The sequence below is a fragment of the Vitis vinifera genome, chromosome 8 (assembly GCF_030704535.1).
Source record: "Vitis vinifera cultivar Pinot Noir 40024 chromosome 8, ASM3070453v1".
Lineage (NCBI taxonomy): Eukaryota > Viridiplantae > Streptophyta > Magnoliopsida > Vitales > Vitaceae > Vitis > Vitis vinifera.
Genome location: NC_081812.1, coordinates 15824637 through 15843844, shown reverse-complemented (window position 1 = coordinate 15843844; position 19208 = coordinate 15824637). Strand labels below are relative to the sequence as shown.

At 34.1% G+C, this 19208-nt stretch overlaps 1 protein-coding gene across 1 annotated transcript; it reads right to left on the bottom strand.

The window, feature by feature from the left end:
- Window positions 1–1755: 1755 nt before the first annotated feature.
- On the bottom strand, window positions 1756–18789 carry LOC100256181 (transcription factor MYB3R-3). The gene is made up of 9 exons (XM_010655982.3): window positions 18553–18789; window positions 18033–18200; window positions 14896–14947; window positions 14644–14701; window positions 9960–10054; window positions 9765–9868; window positions 8223–8351; window positions 6118–7214; window positions 1756–2302 (listed from the first exon to the last, which is right to left on the bottom strand). The coding sequence occupies exons 2-8, from the start codon at window positions 18182–18184 to the stop codon at window positions 6128–6130; spliced, it is 1677 nt and encodes a 558-aa protein (XP_010654284.1). The 5' UTR covers window positions 18185–18200; window positions 18553–18789; the 3' UTR covers window positions 1756–2302; window positions 6118–6127.
- Window positions 18790–19208: the final 419 nt, after the last annotated feature.

Below are 19208 nucleotides of genomic sequence, written 5' to 3'. Positions count from 1 at the left end.
TTCCTTGTATTCTTTCTTTATCAAATTTTCATTTCTGTACGTCATTTCGTAAATTTCATAGATATTTTAATGCTAAATTTAGTTCGCAATTAATAAAGCAGGAAAAGATGAAAAAATTGAATGAATAAAAAAATAGGAGAATGGAGGGTGAGAAAATAGAAAAGAAAAAAACTTGAAGTCTAGACGCCATGAAGGGCTTATGGAGAGTAGGGCACCATGGATGGTGTCCGGCATTGAACCATGAACATTGCGGCCTTTTTTTTTTGGGTTACATTTTTGTATCATTTTCATTTTCTTTTTCATCTTGACAAGCTTTATCGATTTTATAATTCATTTTTAACATTAAAAATTTCTATGAAATCTAAGAAAATAAAAATAAAGAAAAAATATATGAAGACGGGAGAAAAGGAGGGAGGGAAGGGAATTGAAAATGAAAGTAGAAAATATAAGAGAAAAAAAGGGAAGGGCGAGAGGAAAGGTTAAGGTTTGATGGTTGTAAGGTCTTGAAGACTAGAAGTAATTAACCTTCTTACAATTATTTATATATGAAAAAGAGTAAAATACTAGCAAGATGTGGAGAGAAATCTGATGGCTGTGTTTAAATTTTCCCTTACCCTTTTTACAGTTTCAGAAGGCCCTTTTTAAGTAGCTTTGAAGATCAAAGCGAATTCAAGCTCCTTTCAAGAATGGGAGGAATAGTGCTTAGGTTTCTATGAGATCTCATCATCTTTGCTAGAAATTTAGATGACATCATTTGGAGTTCCAAAATCAATCGCTTTTTTATTTATTTTCCAATCCTTCTTATTTATTTTTATCAGAAATTGGTCCTCTTTCAACACATCAAAGTTACAAACAAGAGCAAAGCAGAACATCCATCCCAGTATCTGCCTGCGTTCACTGGATGCCACTGTAATCATCTCTACTGGATTATTCAAATGTTACGAAAACCAAGTCATAAATTTAAAATCCTTGGAAATTGCAAAGTTTGATCCGCCACCACCCCTAATTATAATGATTTTCTTCTCCAGCCATCAAGTCATGCATAGAGATGTGATTCACCAGCAAAGGCATTCCATGAAGGGTGCACTGTTGTACTTGAAAACAGAAATAGTTTACAGCGCTCAATTTCCTGGGTGTATTTGACAAAAAGAACCAGATAAAAAAATTGGACTAACCAACCTCTTAAAACTACAACCTGCTCTATTTCCCTCTTCTTTCCATATCATCTACTAGAGTTCATAATGAATTGATTGCTCTAGCCCTGACATGAACTTCTCATTGTGACTTTCAAGTTGCTGACATTTTCTATTTTCTCCATTTGACATCTTGAAATAGTCTCTGTTTCATCCCTTCAGCATTGAAGGACATGAATGGCCTAAAATAGAAGAATAATAACAATAATCCTAATACCCTGTTCATCTCAAGAGATGATGTCATGTATCAACCGGACCAAACTCAAGTTCTTTGCCTTTTATTTATTTATTTATTTTAGAGGCAAGATCAAGGAATGATGTAAAATATGGAATGACTCAATTCACATGGTATGTAGAAAATGAACGAAGGTAAGGCTGAAAGCAAGAGTGCCAAATAGTTCACCAATACGGTATATTTTGATCCTTCTTTACTTCAGGGTTGAAATTTGCAACAACTCCACCAAACAAGCAAGACATTTCCCATTCTCCATCCGCTTACATCCATATACACATACATAGGAATACAAATAGAAACTCAAATCTCAGAGAGGATTTGGATGAATGATTGGAAAAGTTGATGCTATTTACCAAAGTAGAAGGGAGAATACATCAGCGAAAAAGTTGTTATGAAGATGAACCTACCAAATTTCTTAAAATACTGGTAGTCAAGATGATACAACTGAGACCCTGCTCATCGCTTTTGGTGAGAAAACAATGAGATAAATGAGACATTAGAACAGAAACTACACTTTTGATGTAGAAAATTTCAAGTCCTTTCGTTCCTCTTAAGAGGGGTTCCTGTACAAACCCATTGCAGCTTCTTTCACAAGTAATTTGGGACTGCCATACCTAATTCTAGATATAGAAATTCAACAAGAAACCTACTGCCCATGAATTTTGTTCATGATGTATGATGAAGAAAATAATCTGCATGTACCTCATGACAAGTAGGGTAAATGTATCTGCGAGACGATCAATGGGCAGCACAGAAGAAGCAACAATTTTGAGCATCTGGTCATATCTTTCCACTTTGGAAACACTGGAAACTTTTGGTCCCCATTCCAGGAAGTTTTGTTAGCTAGCTTCAAGAGTATCCCCAATCTTCCTCCCTAAATTAATACAAAAAGGGAGAAATCAAATTTTCAAACAAATTATTTATCAGTATCCTTAATGGCTAAACTAAGTATAGCTCAGAAAAAATAAAACACAAATGGAAAACTTTAAATCTAATGCACAATATATAGCAAAACCTTAATAGGGAATGAAAATAGAAGCAATGCTTAAATGGCAAGACAGATATCTATGAAAGACCATAATTTATTAAAAATTTACTAAAAAATTTATATAAAAAATTGCCATGAAAATGAAACATTCTTCGCCTTTATTGCCTTTATTTGAGGTTTGATACAGTTTTTTAAACCTGCAATGTTGTGCAAGCTAAGAAATAAAATCTCAATCACCCTTCACCTTTTTCATGAACCATATAAACCCAAAGTACATGAATAACTCACAAACATCCTGCCATTACTACCATTCCCAGGTTATTTGAATGATTGCTGCACTTATCATTATGCTTTCTAACAAATAAAGCCTCAGTATGGCCCACTAACAGAGTTCTTTATTTTTTTTCTTTAATATAAAACAATCATTTCATTCCACTGAAATAGTAATTACAAAGTAAGATGAGAAACCCTTGCAAGAAATATAAAATTCTCTATACAAAGTTTGATAAAAAAGGCGAATGATAGTATGGTAGTTTAAGAAGGTAAATCTATCTTCATACATTAAAATAATTAGGGCAACACAAGACACAATTCATAGATATATAAAACCTCTTACAAAAGAAACCAAATGTTTAGCTCTATGATTTGCTAACACATCCGCCACATGATTGCCAAAGTGAGAAACCAAGAAAACGAACATCTCAACTCTGAAGAGATCCCAATAATTTGGCGCAAAAACCAAGGAAGTTTCATTTCATCTGTAGTTTAATTGTAGGACAGCAAAATATGGACCAATAATGCCCAACACAGATTGAAAACTGCTCATGTTGCACATAGCACATGTCCTTTAACTCTCATGAATAAAATAGTTGAGAAAACGAATTAAACTATGGAAAGAATGAGATTGCAAACAACTGACGGGATTTATATTACAGCAAGAAAATTAACAATAAATCTTGGATGCATGTCAAACTTCAACAGGCCAACAGGAAACCTGCAAAGGTGACCAACCCAATGGTAAAGGGGTGAGCCTGGGCAAACAATAACTCCAACAGGCATCAAACACCAAGAATTATCCCATATGCATGGTTTAAGTGATTTTGTGTATCTGGGGTTTGGGCTAGCCCCTTGTGCCTGATAAGCAATTGGGGAATGAGGGTCACCCCTGTTACTAGAAACAAAATACTGACAAGAACTACTTGACTTGGAAATCATGTTGATTCAAAAGACATGTTGACACATCCTGCAAATCTTGATCATGAGGATTCCTATTTAACAAATAAAACTATATTTGCATTCATGTCCCAAACTAACAAAAATAAAAGAAGAGGAACTGTTATTTAACAAATAAAACTAAGAAGAGGGAAAAACACATGCCATGGAATGCCATCAAAAACCTCAACCTCACATGCTCAATGCTAGATCCAAGGTTCAAAGTATTGATCGAACAGTACTCATCATAGGACTAACAACGATTACTTCAAGCCTCCACATCATTTAATTTGAAATTGACCGTTGCATTATGTGTTCTCTGGTAGAAAAATAATTGTACTAAAAATAGTAGATTTTTTATTCTTAATATTATCATATACTAATTCCAACATATGCTTTACAATTATTTAAATAACGTCAAATGTGGCAGATATTTTATTTAATTTATTAAGATAGGACCTGATATTAGATCTAACATAGGATATGACTAATTTATTTTTTTAGAATTTTTTTAGCCTTTTAACTAAAGCATTGTACATATGGTATGATATATATATTGATAGGTTTGTACATATGGTATAATATAGATCTAACATAGGTGACTATTTTGGGACCTCCCAAGATGGCAATTGATACACCAACTTTGAACCATGGATGGATAAAATTTGCTTCACCACTACTTCAAGGGAGCTAAAGAGGTCAATCGCTTTCCTGCGCAAGCTAACTATATCTGTTCACATTGAAGCCAATCTACTGCACCACTTTGTTGGAGATATGGAGGTCCCATTTATTGATTCAGGAACTTCCTAGCATGCATTGCTATCTTCACTTTTATATTAGATATTTAGGTTGTAGGTGCAACTAAAGGATATGATAAAGCCCAGCCCTACTGAATTTAATAGGATATGAAATATCATATTAGAACCATTGTAAAGAATATTAGAACTGTTGTAAAGAATCACTATCAATATAATAAACATAGAAGACCAATAGGAACCTATTAGACACTGAAATGTGATTTAAATGAAGAAAGAAAAAACAAAAAATGAAATTCTATGTGCTTTCTCCAAAGTTTGACCTCCTGGCATATCCCAAACCAAAAAGATTACAGCAGCTATATTTAGTGAAGCTGGAGATTCAATACTCATATCTACTCTACCTCAGATGTAGCCAAAATGGTTTATATCTATGTTGATCAACTTCACCACTTCAAGTGAGTTGAGGAAGTCAGCTGCTTACTTCTACTGGATGTAGCTTCTTCCACGAGGATTCATAAAAATAAGAAATAGTGAAAAATAAAGAGCGAAGAAAGAGGATAGTAAAGGGCTGTCAACAGGATGCCTTCCAAGCCTCTATGAGAGAAATCGAATTAGACATGATGGGGAGCAGTCCCCAGGAAGGAAGCTGTTTAACAATTTTTATCTTCCTAAAAACTGTCACCATAAGGAGAATGATCATTTATTGATGTATTTCATTGATGTTTTTGATGGGACTTAAGTGGTGAAGTGTCTTTTTCATTTCTTTTTCTTTTGTCATCTTGGTGTTTGTATACAATTGTACTTGGGTTGTTTTTGTGCTCTTTGTAAAAAATTTTACTTATCAGAATAACAACAACAACAATAATAATAATAATATTATTTGTTTGCTCCCTAAAAAGTTACTAAACACATCAAATACTCCATTCAAAAGAGACTCTCAGCTACTCTTTGGAGGCTTAATCTGGTCTTCTTGTTAATTATTTGTTTCAGTAAACCTAAAAAATATTTGCAGAGTATTTGAGACATGATATCAGAGTTTTGGCAACCTTAAATCGGACAGAAGGGAGGTCATTGTATCTTCATCAAATCTCGATGGCAGGCTGTGTCCCTTATCTAATATTACGGAAGGATACCATTTATCCACCAACCTTTAGGAGGAGGTGTAATTTTCCCTAAAATAAATGAAAGTGTAGAGTAGGGACTTAGATGAACTAAACGTTTCTGTTTTTCCTTCAATGAGCTAATTAAACTTAAGTACTAAAAACTATAAATGATACAATAACAAATTTGTTTCATTTTTCAATGATTTAAACTTCTACTTAGTACTCCTTGTTCATATCTTGCATCTGTTGGACTAGTGAGATTATTTGTTGTGTGTGTTGTATGCTTCACAATGCTGCAACTATAGACATGACCATGGATATAATGTTAAGACAACATAGCACACATAATACCATACAAAGGATTATTCATTTTATGCAAAAGTATCTGAGTAGTGATCAAGTTCAAAAATGTCTTTAATTGATACAAAGATGAAAATCCCTTGCAGGGTCTAAATTTAATTATCAAGCAACAAATCTGAATGAAGAAATATCATAGTAAAAATAAAAAGTAAAATAAATTCTCAAAACTTGTACTTTTGGAAAAAAGGAAACAAACAAACAAACAAAATGAACCAAATAGATTTAGAGCATAACCATTAGCAAATTTATAATTCAAGAATGCACTTACACTTTATGTCCTAGGTAACCCCCATCTTTGTTGCACGCAAGCAGTCTTCAGCAACAGGAGAATTCCCCTTCTCTGTAGATTTGGTATTCCCATCACACTTCTCTCGGTCAAATGCAAACTCAAGTTGTTTCTCCACAGACTTGAAAACGGCAGTTCGTTTGGATCTTAATCGGTATGGAGGAGATGCATTAAAAGCCTTACCATTGCATAGACCAATGCTGTTATCACCATGACAAGCAGGACTATCACATGAACTTCCATCTCGAGACACGGACTTCTCTAAACTATTCCCAGTTCTTTCTTGTTCATCAGATGCATGAAAACTATCATTGACTGCTTCCTGATCTGCTTTCCCAATTTTTGTAGGGAGCAGAGGTGTTTGAGCCTCCGTCTTTCTCTTTCTTAATATGGAAGGAGTATTGGGAAAGGTCCTGGCAGCATTTTTCAAGATTGATTGTGGACTTTGCATAGACAAACTACTACCCTTCACACAAGGTGGAGTGAAGAAACTAATAGGTGACATAAAAGGACTTGTGTCACATTCATACTGCATCCAACACTTGCTTATGAGATCTGAATCTAATGGAACACAACTCTCTAGTCTTGGTGGTTCATAGTACAAAGAATCATAGGTTGGAATTCCAAGCTGCAAGGGTGTTCCAACAACTTTACTTTCATCGATATTACCATTGATCCTGCACTTCTCAAACCTTAATATTGACTCTGAATTGCCACAGCTACAATCTATTTTGGATAAATATGGCTTGCACTGTGCATCTTCAGAATCAGCAGACTCATTTGGAGGAACACTCAAAGAAACACCCGCATCTTGTAATGGGGCTGAGGACTCTAACTGATCCTTGCTGTCTTCTTCTAGTTTACATAAGTCTGTAGTTCCTGATGAAGTTTGTGCTGTAGATTCTGATCCTTTATTTGAACAACCAAGCAGTTTTCCAGGTGCATTGGTTCTGTTTGTGTCTTTTGCACCATTTTGGAAACCACTCTTTACAACTGGTGGAAGTTTCCCAGTAGCCAAGTAGAAATCTAACTTTTTCTTTAAGGAACTATTCCAATGATTCTTTATTGAGTTGTCAGTCCTGCATAACAAAGCTTAAGTCATTTAAGAGATTTAACTCCAAATAAAACAATATATGCCTCTGGCAGTCTAAATCAATTTTGTTTGTTTTGCAAAGCATTTGGATAGAATATGAAATGAACCTTAAGCAGTTTATTGCTTTAATGAAGCAGTTGTACCCCTTGACAACAGAATATGAATGGTTAGACCTTAGAGGCTCAGACAAAAAGAAAAAAAAAGGGTTCTTCTACTGGTCCCCCTTGCCTCTCATAAGGTTGAGCAAAGTGACTCCAACACCTTTGCAGCTGTGCTATAATGCAGATCATCTCTTTTGGGATTTCAAGGCATGACATAATTTCACTTTGTTCCAGCAATTCGTCTGCTATGACTTTGATTTTATTGGAATTCCCACCATTTAGAGAAAGCCATTTTTGTAACCTTCAAATGCTGGTAAAAGAATGAAATGATTTCACTTTTTGCATAGCATCCATCTAGCCCCCATGACTTAAACCATCATAACAACTCATGATTCAGGAATTCTGGATACAATCAACTAGACAGTTGTCCATGCAACAACATGCATTGGCTGTGTGGCTTCACTTAATGGTCTCAGTACTTTGTTTCAGGAATGTGTATGTGTGTGTGTAGGCATACAAAGAGGCATATGAAAGTGGAATGGAAGAAAATTTACAATTTGTTATGTTTCTTTGTTTAGCCTCATTAATGAGGGACATATTGCCACTTCATATCAGACTATATCATGAGGTTGATCAAATTTACCACAAACTTTCCTGGGATCAGCTGCCCGCATTTTTCTAACTTCCAAATGAAAATGTGCCGTGTGATATTTGTGGCATCAAAAGGTCTTGAATTAAGAAAGAGATATCTTTCAAAAGTTCAAACCTACCAAACAGAAAGCCTTATAAACATTTCTTCCCTAGGTTCTAAAAACCACTGTCCCCCTATGATCCACCAGACTGGTACCTTAACTTCCTGTTATAACAATAGTGTATCATACGAGCATCAGTACCTTCCAGGTAAAACCTTTGCTATTTCAGCCCATTTATTCCCATGCTTACTATGGGCATTCATGAGTGCCAGTTCTTCGTCCAATGTCCAAGCATCCTTTTTTATATCTGGATTTAAATGGTTGTGCCACCTGAAAATATTAAAAAAAAAAAAAATTTAAAAAACAAATCATAAAACAAACCATTTCTTCTTTTCCTTAGAATCATTTTTTCATAGGCAATTTTCTTTTCCTGAAAACCATAAAATTTAATAAGATCAACATGTCAAAATCAATGTTTTAAAAACTGGACCAGACCGGCCAGTTCAACCGTTTCATCATTTGGACCGGGCAAAGTGTTAAACTGGCATTGAACTGTGCAACTCAGTAGTTCAACCACTAAACAGGACCACTCAGCCACTTTTGTAAGAACCAGTCTATTTTTTTAACCCAAAAATTAAGAGATGAAGGACATGTGGAGGATGGTGGTGTGGAAGCATTTTCTGATGAGGAGGATAGCGGTCATGGTTCAATACAAAAGAGGGAGGAAGATTTACAGGAAAACAGAGAGGTGGTGGGTGTGGACAAAAAAAGAGGGGAATAAGAAAGAGAGGAAGAGTGGCAGTGGAGGTGGGTCTCTAGGGGTTTTTAGGGTTTTTCTGAAAAGATATGAGATCGATGGTGGCAATTAAGTAATGTAACATATTAAATGGGTATAAGATTAAATCTCCTGAATAAGTATGTAAATTTATTAAACAAGTATGAAATTTTATGGGAAAAATTAAAATCTAACCCACCAAAATTACAAATAAATATTTATATTTATCTATACTTAATTTCAAGATAAGAAATATATATAAACAATTAATAATTTTTAAGATAAGAAATAATAAAATATATAATTATTAAAATGTAAATATATTTAAATAATAAAATTTTATTTCATGTTAACCATTAAAGGTTATATATTTATTATTTAATAGAATTAGAAATATCAATAGATTAATAAATTTTATTCTTATCATGATTTAATCTATTAATATTAAAGATAAATGAAGAAATATATTTAAAATTTTTAATTATTTATATATGTTTAATTTTTATAATTATTTTATTTTTAATAAAATTTAAATTATATATTTATAATTCCACTAGTTCAAAGGCGTTTCAACTACCAATTCGACCAATGAACCATGAACTGATAACTTTTTTAATTCAATGACCAATCCAATTCTGAAAACATTGGTTAGAATAGATGATGACAAAAATCTATAAGTCTTCATCATCCTCATCTCCTCACAGTAAAAGTTAGGATCCAAGATCTAAGAAGTTCGACTTTGCCAACACAACAATTAAATTAAATAAAGAAGCTAATTATTAGTAAAATATAATCAATCACTTTAAGTGTATGAGACAGAAGATAGGCAGTGCAACATTCAGAAATTAAGAGACTACCTTAAACTTAGAAGGGACCATATAGTCAATAATAAAAAACAAATAATTAATCAAGCCTAAAATATAAAATGGCATTTTGAAACAAAAACAACCAGATATCATAAAACTTACCGCTCTCGGCATTGTTTCCCTATGCGACCTGGCAAAGACTTTGCTATGACAGACCATTTTGTGGGCCCATATTTTGATACCAGTTCTGTGATTTTATCATCCTCCTATGAACCAAACAAGCAAAGAGTGCTGAATATTTCAATCACAATTGCAAGAACAGATAATACTAAAAGAGGAAGCAGGCCAGGTGCCAACCTCTTGAGTCCATGGTCCTTTAACAAGCTCTGGATTAAGAACCTTTTGCCATCGGTGCAGACATTGCACTTCTGATCGATCAGGAAAAAACTCAGCTGCATACACAATGAAATCCAATTATGGAACTACCTTCCATTTTGAGAACAAATGACAACAGGTTCTTTTTACAGTAAATAGTAAACACTAGATGCTACAAAGCTAAGTAATGCATCTATCCATTTATACCATGTTAAATGGCCTCCAGTACAAGTTTAGAGTGTTGATGTGTGTCTAGGAGTCAAAAAGGACTAAATGACTAAATAACCTGACTTCCAAATTTATTTTTTTCGCTCAATATTCCTAGGCTTAATTGAAGTGTCTAAATAAGATAGAATTTCTAAATTTAATTGTATAAATAAGATAGAAATTCCAATGCAAATCTAAGGTCATTAATAATGAACTATGATTTTTTTTTTCTTTTCTTTTCTTATTTGATCACACCTGTGGCATATAAAGTCAGACACATATCCCATTACCGAAAACTTTGCTGTGTCATGTCTGGCATGGGTGCTTCACATACTTTGAAGTGTTCATGCAATGCAACATAGCATGCATGTATTATTGTTTATACTATCTTGCAGGTCTATGTTAATGCAAATCCAAATAGAGAATTTTTGCAATTCATAGCACAGACAAAGCTACAACATAACAAATATAAAACCCATGTCATGTCAGACAACATAAAGAACATTATTAAATTAAAGTCCAAAAAAGCCAGCACCTTATAAGTAAGCAACTTTTCCGATTGCCTTCACGATTCATCCTTCAATCAGGATATTTGAGTGAGTTCCCTAACTTGTATCAAGTAACTTCCTCATCTTCGTTAAGAACAAAACAACTAGCTTTTTCTCCCATCAAACTCTTTAATTTGCAATAGTACACTGTTTATCATCTTGTATTTATTTTAGCTTCTAGTTGGTCCATCTACTCAACATTTTAGGGTTCTGTCCACATCAATCCTGTTTCTAACTTATTTGATAGTGATAATCTTCTTCCAAGTTCTCCTATGGTTTCAGAACATTAGCATAGTCTCCTACAACAGATTATTGTAGCATCATGCGGTTCAGCCTCCACACTCTTGCAGAAACCCAAGAAGAAGGAAAATGAGAAATTTTATTACAAATTAGTTGTAGTGAGGTGCGCTGTAAGCCTCAATCTTTATGAATAAAAAAAAAAAAACAAACCCTAAAAAATTTAGAAAAATACTAACAAAATCAAATCATAGAATTAATTGTTTGTCACTTTAATAATTTCTCATTTAGTTCCTCTTTTTCTCTCCCAAAGTCCAATTCTCTTGGCTCCATCAAATAGTCTTCAACAACACCATCACCATCACTAGTAAAGGCATCCAAAGAATTATCATCATATCTAATTGCATTATCAAGTCAAATAACATATATATATAGCATCATGCGGTTCAGCCTCCACACTCTTGCAGAAACCCAAGAAGAAGGAAAATGAGAAATTTTATTACAAATTAGTTGTAGTGAGGTGCGCTGTAAGCCTCAATCTTTATGAATAAATAAAAATAAAAAAAACCCTAAAAAGTTTAGAAAAATACTAACAAAATCAAATCATAGAATTAATTGTTTGTCACTTTAATAATTTCTCATTTAGTTCCTCTTTTTCTCTCCCAAAGTCCAATTCTCTTGGCTCCATCAAATAGTCTTCAACAACACCATCACCATCACTAGTAAAGGCATCCAAAGAATTATCATCATATCTAATTGCATTATCAAGTCAAATAACATATATATATATATATATATATATATATATATAATTGCATTATCAACTTCCCCATCAATGGTGACATCCAATCATTCTTCTTTTTCATCAACCAATTGGAGTGGTTTCCCTCCTTTATCCATCAATAATAAGATAATAATTATATATGACCCAACCAGTACAGTGACCAACAACTCCACCTTTTTTTTCGCAATTTCTATTTCCCCTCATTTTTCCTTTTTAAAGGGGTTTATCCCAAGATCTAGACACCAAACCTAACACATATAAGTTAGATGCCAAAAAACCCAATGTTTAAGCCACTTATAATATCTAAGTAGAAAAATCCCATAAAAGCCCAAAACACAATAAAACCCATTGAATAGTTGAGGCTTAGCTCTCAACAACCTCAAGGTTACAGCATCAAGGTTGTAAGCCTCAACAAAGTAAGGCTTAAGATTAATTCAAGAGTAATTCTCTGCTAAAGCTATAAAGCATCAAGACTAATGCATAGTGCCTCGCATTGAGGCTAGCCTCAATAGCCTTTTAAACATTGACCTTAAATGTACTAAGGTTCCTCATTATTAAATTATTAATATCCAAGTTTTTTTTTTTTTCATTTCATAAAAACATACTTACAATTTGGGTTCTCCTGGATTTGTAAAAATCCATTTGTTAAAGTTTTGTTGGGTCAGTCTTAATGGTTTTTCGGTTTACTAAGTTCTCCACCACTATGTGGTGATGTTCCTTTGAAGGCCTTTTTTCCCTTTCTATTCTCTTTTGTAGTTTTCAAGGAGGCTTGGGTGGATGATTTTCAAGTGGTAGAAAGTGGGAAGGTATTGTGAAACTTGTGTTTCCTAGGACATTTCCAAGATTGGGAGATGGATAATGTTAAGGAGATGCTACATAAGCCATATGTGTTAGGAAGGTGTAGTGTGGAGGTGGATAGAATGGTTTGGAATGCTTGGCAGAATGGGAAATTCCAAGTGAAGTCTTTCTATTAGGCTTTCAAGCTAGATGGAGAAGTGTCTTTCCCCTCAAAGGTAGGTTCTTAGGCTCCCACTAAAATGGGTTTCTTTGTGTGCAAGGTTGCATGGTGAAGAATCCTAACCCTGGATCAGCTGAAAAGAAGATGCTTGTTTTTGCCAAGTTATTGCTATTTATGTAAAAATGCACTTGTATCAATAGACCATCTCCTCCTCGAATGTAGCATGTTTTTTTCTCTTTATTTAGCATCTATTGGGCTCTCCTTCCCTGGTGGAAGAGTTGCTAACAGTTTGACATGGAAGTTTTGTGGTAAAAAGAGAAGAAAGGCATGGAGAACAGGTCCTCTTTGTCTATTCTATACAATTTGGCAGGAGGGTGATCAAAGATCCTTTAAAAGGGTGAAATGCTCAGATCAAATTTCTAAAGGATTTCCTTATTTGCAACTTATACCAGTGGTCTTAATGATTTCTTCATGATGGTTTTCAAATTGGTTTTCCATCCTTGCTAGACTTCATTGGGAGATTGTGTTCTAAGTAGTTAGAATGTGGCTGTGGTTGTGGCTGTGGCTGTGGCTGTTGGTTGTATTTCTTTTTTCTTTTTAGGCCCCTTTGTATACTTCCTATGCACTGGCGCTTTTTAATTGGAACTTTAATATATTCTTATTTGTCTATCAAAAGAAAAAAAAATCTCCACCATTAAATATTTCTCAATTAGCTGAAGGAACACATCATCTGAATTGATCTAATACATCATACTTGTTTCCATTTTTTTGCATCTGTAACTGCATATTGTTTTCACATTCCTCTCTCATTCCAAGATCATAATACTCTAGTTAGAAGTTTCCAAAAAAATGAGGCATTTATGTGTGTGGGAAAAGGAGAAAAGGCAAAAAAGAAGAAGAAGATAAGGATAGCGATCATCATGATAATGAGGAAGAACCAACAATTAAAAGAAGAAATATCTTATCAGTTACCATAAATTTTAATCCCATCAAGCCATTATATGGTAGGTATTTGGTGATACATTATATAATCAAGGAAAAGTTAGAACTGTGCATTTTTATTGAAGTTCAGGATACATGAGGCAAAGAAGAAAGAAAGGAGTTAGAAGTGTGAGAGTTTGAAAAAGAAGTGACAGAGACGGATGGAAGACCAAACATCTTGTTAGTAATCACAAGCTTTAAATAATCATCACAGCATTATATGGTTGGTAATTGTTAATAGATTATATGATAGATTATATAAGAAAAGAAACCAAAAATAAATAAAAATAAAATAATAATAATAATAATCTAATGTAGCCTGCATCCAAATGAGAACAAGCATTGAATCCCATTTCAGTGTTGGTTGGTTTTTGGTAATATAATAAATAATAAAGGAAAAATATAAATCGATTATAGAGAGGCCCACATCCAAAAAAAACTATGGGATCTTTTTCCAAACAAAGCTTTGGGCCGACCAACTTAATTATCTTAAGGTGGACACAAGAAAAGCAAGATTGTTCAGAATATTTTACATCGAGATGAAAAAATAAATAAGCAATAAAATAAAGATATTGACATAACTCTCACACCACAATGTGGGTCTGGATAATATTTCAAAGTCAACATTAGTGTAATTAATTGAAATCATTAATGTTTTCACCAAATTCACAGGGTTTATATTTGAAGCCTGTCCTAGTCATCCCACAAGCAATAAGTTGTTTGAACTGGAATATGAATTATATTAAATCCAAGAAGAGCATAACACAATCAGCCAAATCTTGAAGGGTACATGCCAGTGCACAGCATGGAGCAATGCATGACAGCAAACATACATAAAACTGTGGTACTCTCAAACAGGGACATTGTGTGATTGTATCTACTCTCAAGGCTACTAAAGCAGCTTTACACTAAACAGAAATACCAGAAACAACAGGGAGGAGTGAATCAAACCTATTTTCTTCCAACTCTTCCCCTTGAAGTATGCTACAGCAGTTCTTAATGTATCATCCTGTTGCAAATCAAAGAGGTTGTTAGTAACCAAAATAATGATTCCAAAAAGAATAATGAAAACCCAAGCAGCATTATAGCATAAGACAGATGAACATGGGTGATAAATGGCTTACATGTCCTATCCTCAGCCTTTAATGAGCTAGCAAACATAAATGATACAACAAAAAGATTCTAGATAAGAGAACTGCCTACCTCCTGTGGAGTCCAACCGCCCTTTGCTCGCCTAATAGGGCCAGTCGTCCTCCTACAAATTGAAAATCACATAATTAATCCCCAAATGCAAGACTATTTCTGTAAAATCCTAAGCACACTAAATCGTTCTCAGAGTAATTTTTACCAGCATCTAGATTTCTTAATATGTAGGGATCAAAATCTAACTTGAAAAGCAATTTAAAGCTTCATTGGGAAGTGTAAAAAGATGCAAATAAGAATAGGACAAGCACACACTGAACAGTGAGCAATAAAATTTAAAACCCAAGTGTCCAAATCATGAAGAAGATGCAGCACCAGTAGTAAGGACAAGATTGGGAGCATCAAATTTCAAAATACCATGTCTGGTAATTTTTTTTTCAAAATACCATGTCTGGAACATGAACAGTTTCATGTTCTTTTACTGTGGTATTGAATATGTTAGATTTGATTGGTGCCAAGTCCCAACTTGTCCAAACCAAATATGAAAATAGATCCAGTGTTGCAGAGTTGTTCAGAGAGAAAAATGCATGAAGCAGGAGCAGGAACCCTTTCCATTTAATAGATCAGACACCAAGCCCACAGGTAAATAGGATCAAAGATCTACCATCTAGCAAAAATTACTTTTACATATTGATAACCAATAAGTACTCGACAAGATAAGGAACTTGGACAGGATATCAAACTGAATGGTCTATTATGAAACATCTGAAAGCCCAAACCAAGAAAAAAACTAATTAAAATAGATAACTATTGTTTTTACTTAATAAAATTTGGTCAGGTTTGTTATTCTACAAAATGAAACAAGTCTTTGTATCTGCTTCCATCGAGAAAATGCAAACCACTAATCCTTTCAGTGGTTCTGACATGGTAAAAATTAATCTGGAATTTCAATGCAATGAAATCGCTGTTTCTTACCAAAAAAATAATAATTGGGAATTCGGATGTTACCACTCTTGAAGATAGTAGTTATGACCTTGCTAAGACTGTAACTCTTCCAAATGCTTCGAGTCACAACAGAACCAGAAAAATTGTTTCACCATCCCAAGAACAAACCCACCTTTTATATTACCTTTTAATGTCTATCATATTTGGAATCTACCTTAATTTTTTAAAAAGATATTAATAAAGTTTCCACAAGTTTTTTCCAACCAAAAGAGTTTCCATGAGTTCCTTATTTCACATTGCTTAAAAGGGAAGACAATGTTTTGATGTGAAGTTCAACAAACGGATGTGTCAAAATTTGAGTTCCCTTTTTTTTTTTTGATAGATAAACCCACAGAAGATATATTAGAAAAAGGGTGCTTCAAAGGCAACCCGAAGCATAGAAGGAATATACATGAGTCACCAAAAGACGAGACAAAATTTGAGTTCCTTATGTCACACTACTTAAAAGGGCAGACAATGTTTGGATGCAAAATTCAAAAAACAGATGTGTCAAAATTTGAATATAAGTTTTATATGCCTCATAATTCTCATTTTCCTATAAAAAGGGGAATGTACCTTTATGTACTTCTCCCGACATAACATATGTGTTTTCATTGTCTTTCTAAAGAATCATTATTATTACAAAGTTAGCTTCTCATTTAAAAAGGTTTTGAACAAAGTATTCATAAACTTACATTGAAGGTTGCAGACAACTATTCACTTTCATAATTCTACATTACTATTGGTGTATTGATGTGCAAGAATTTAATCCTTCTTTTTTATGGGTGATTCTGTTCATAATTATTTGACCTTATCTTTGAATCTAAAGGGACGATTCATTAAGTACCTCAAATATTTAGAAAGTGCTCTCCTTTGGTCCATTCTGAAATATTTTATCAAGACGCTTCTGTTTCTCAAAGTGGAAAAATTGATTGTCAAAAACAGAAGGTCAAACCATTCAACAAATACACCTTTATTTAGCTATTCAAGGTCACTTCTCTTACTTATTCTAAGCCTTCATTTGAATCATGGAAAGTGTGAGGGAAAAAGAAAAGGGAAGGAAAAAAAAGTGAGGAAAATAACAAAATAGGTTTGAGCTAAATCGATTTTTTACTCCAATCCTTTTTCAATTTCATTCCCATTTTAGAGAATGAAGATGAACAAGTTTTTAAAACCTTTCATTAGTCTTCATTTTCCTTTGAATTTTCCATGCAAACCAAACAAGAGAATTTGAAATTTCTTCTTCCATTTTTTCCCCCCTCTTTCACTAGTACTTTCCAAGACCCAAATAAAACATAAGGCTTTCTGAGGATGGAAGAATTTTAAGCATCTGAGACCAAGAAGATACCAATATCTCATCCTCTCACAAATTATAATTCTCATATCTCACATATTAGACCCACTTTTAGGCTCAGTTTGTTTCAATGGGAAATTGAAATAAAAAATAAACAAAATTGTTGAAACAACTGGAAATACTGCAGATGTAATCAAGAAAATGATATGCTTATCTTGGAGTATTAACGAAATTTCCACAACATAAGCTGAATGAAGCTGTTACTAAGTTCTAAGAAATTTTCCTTTGGCTTATATGGAAGAGTCTTCAGCATCATCCCAAGGTCCTACGTTTGAGCATGTTAGGCTCAAACATTGTCTTCATCAATACTTTTCTGACTAATTTAGTTCATACAAAGATCTTGAAGATGCCATATACCATAAGCGATAAAATCTTTCACACCATTCTAAGGTCCTGTTTTCGAGTAATAGTGTCTTCTATTCTTGCCAATTTAATGGGCACAAAATCTTGTTACCTATTTTATGCTAGGATATAAGTAATCCTCTTTCTGATTTTAACATTTTGGCTTTTCTTTTAAAGAACTGTAAGACTTTTTATCAGTGAGGAATCTCTATTGTTGTGCTGCCACAGAAACCGGTAATAATTAAAAATGGTTTTGAAATGCAATTTCCAAAAATTTAACATCCTGAGACACCAAACAAATATCTACAAGCTATAGCGCCATATATGCAATTCACATAGTCAAAACAACTGCTGTAAATCAAACAAAATAATTTAATGTCTAGAAGTTTCTAGCGCACTCCCAACCACAGTTCACTCAATTAAGTTGATGATTTACTATTCATAAGATTTAACACCATAACTGCAACTGAAAACAAAAAGAAAAAAAAAATGGACAAAGTAGAAGAGCAAACAATACCTATGTGATGGCGAGGTCGTAGCTGGACTGCATATGCCTGGGGACTTGACAGTAACACTACCACTGCCTTCAGAAAGAGAGGAGCTTGATGCGGTCACCAGTTGCTTATTCTCAACACAGCACTCCTCCTCTTCCAGTTTCACATCAGCCATCGCCTTCTATCGTCACCTTCAAAAACCAACATCCTAATTAACAAAAAACCAAATAAAACAAAACCCTAATTACTACAAACCCTACTCACCACCAGAATTCCCAAATTCCCACCGCCCAATAATAAAAAACAAACAAAACGCAGATCTTGGAAACAGGAGTCAGATCAAAACAGATAAAAACAAAACCAAATTTACCTGAAAGAGAGACAATTCTAGGGTTTACAATTCAGAAAGGCGAAATTCCCATGAATCTTATATGAATCAGAGGCAGTTGAATTGAAGAAAACAGGGTTACATGATCAAGACAGTTACAACACATGAAACTATTTGGAAAAAGCCAATCTAGAAAAATCTCAAAGTAAACTGACCTCCGCTTATTGAGAAGTGGTGAAGCTCATCGAGAGAGAGCAATAGGGTTGGAGGCCTTTCGGAGCCCAAGAAACCCTTCTGTGATAGAGAGCTTTCGAAAAAACCTCGCCCGTTGAATGAGAGAGAAGCAACAAGGGGCGAAAAATGAATAAACAAGGAATTATAAAAATAATAATGAATCGCAGCACCGACGTCGTCGTGACATGCCGTTATGAAAAGCGAGGAAACTTGTGAGATATTAAGGGGATATCAGGGTAACGGCTATTGACGGCTGCCCCAAACGTTAAGGGCAAAAGTTTGAACCTCAAACGGCACTCTTCCGTGATGGCCACCGCGTTAAAGGTCGAGCATGTTTCGGAGCTGTGGATGCTTCCCGGGTAATTTCGGACCGTTGGATTGGAACCGAAATGATCGAAGCTTGATCTGAAAGATACGTTTTAACTAAATTGGGGGAGGTATTGGAATTACATCAAACCATCCTTGCTTTTTTAACAGGCGACCGTTGAATCTTCCGAACCTGCCTTGAAAATGCCACGTATTTAATGATAGGACGATTTCCATGGAACTTGATGCACATGAGAAACATCGGATCTTTTCTTAAAATAAATAAAAACTTTTGGTAATTAATTAAGGCGGTAACAAATCCATGGAAACT

Excerpts from the sequence above, each read along its gene's own strand:
- LOC100256181 (XM_010655982.3), bottom strand. The coding sequence starts at position 18,184 with ATGGCTGATGTGAAACTGGAAGAGGAGGAGTGCTGTGTTGAGAATAAG. Across the intron at positions 14,948-18,032 it reads ACGACCTCGCCATCACATAG|GAGGACGACTGGCCCTATTA; the intron begins GTATTGTTTGCT and ends TTCAATTTGTAG. Across the intron at positions 10,055-14,643 it reads GAAGAGTTGGAAGAAAATAG|CTGAGTTTTTTCCTGATCGA; the intron begins GTTTGATTCACT and ends TTGTGTATGCAG.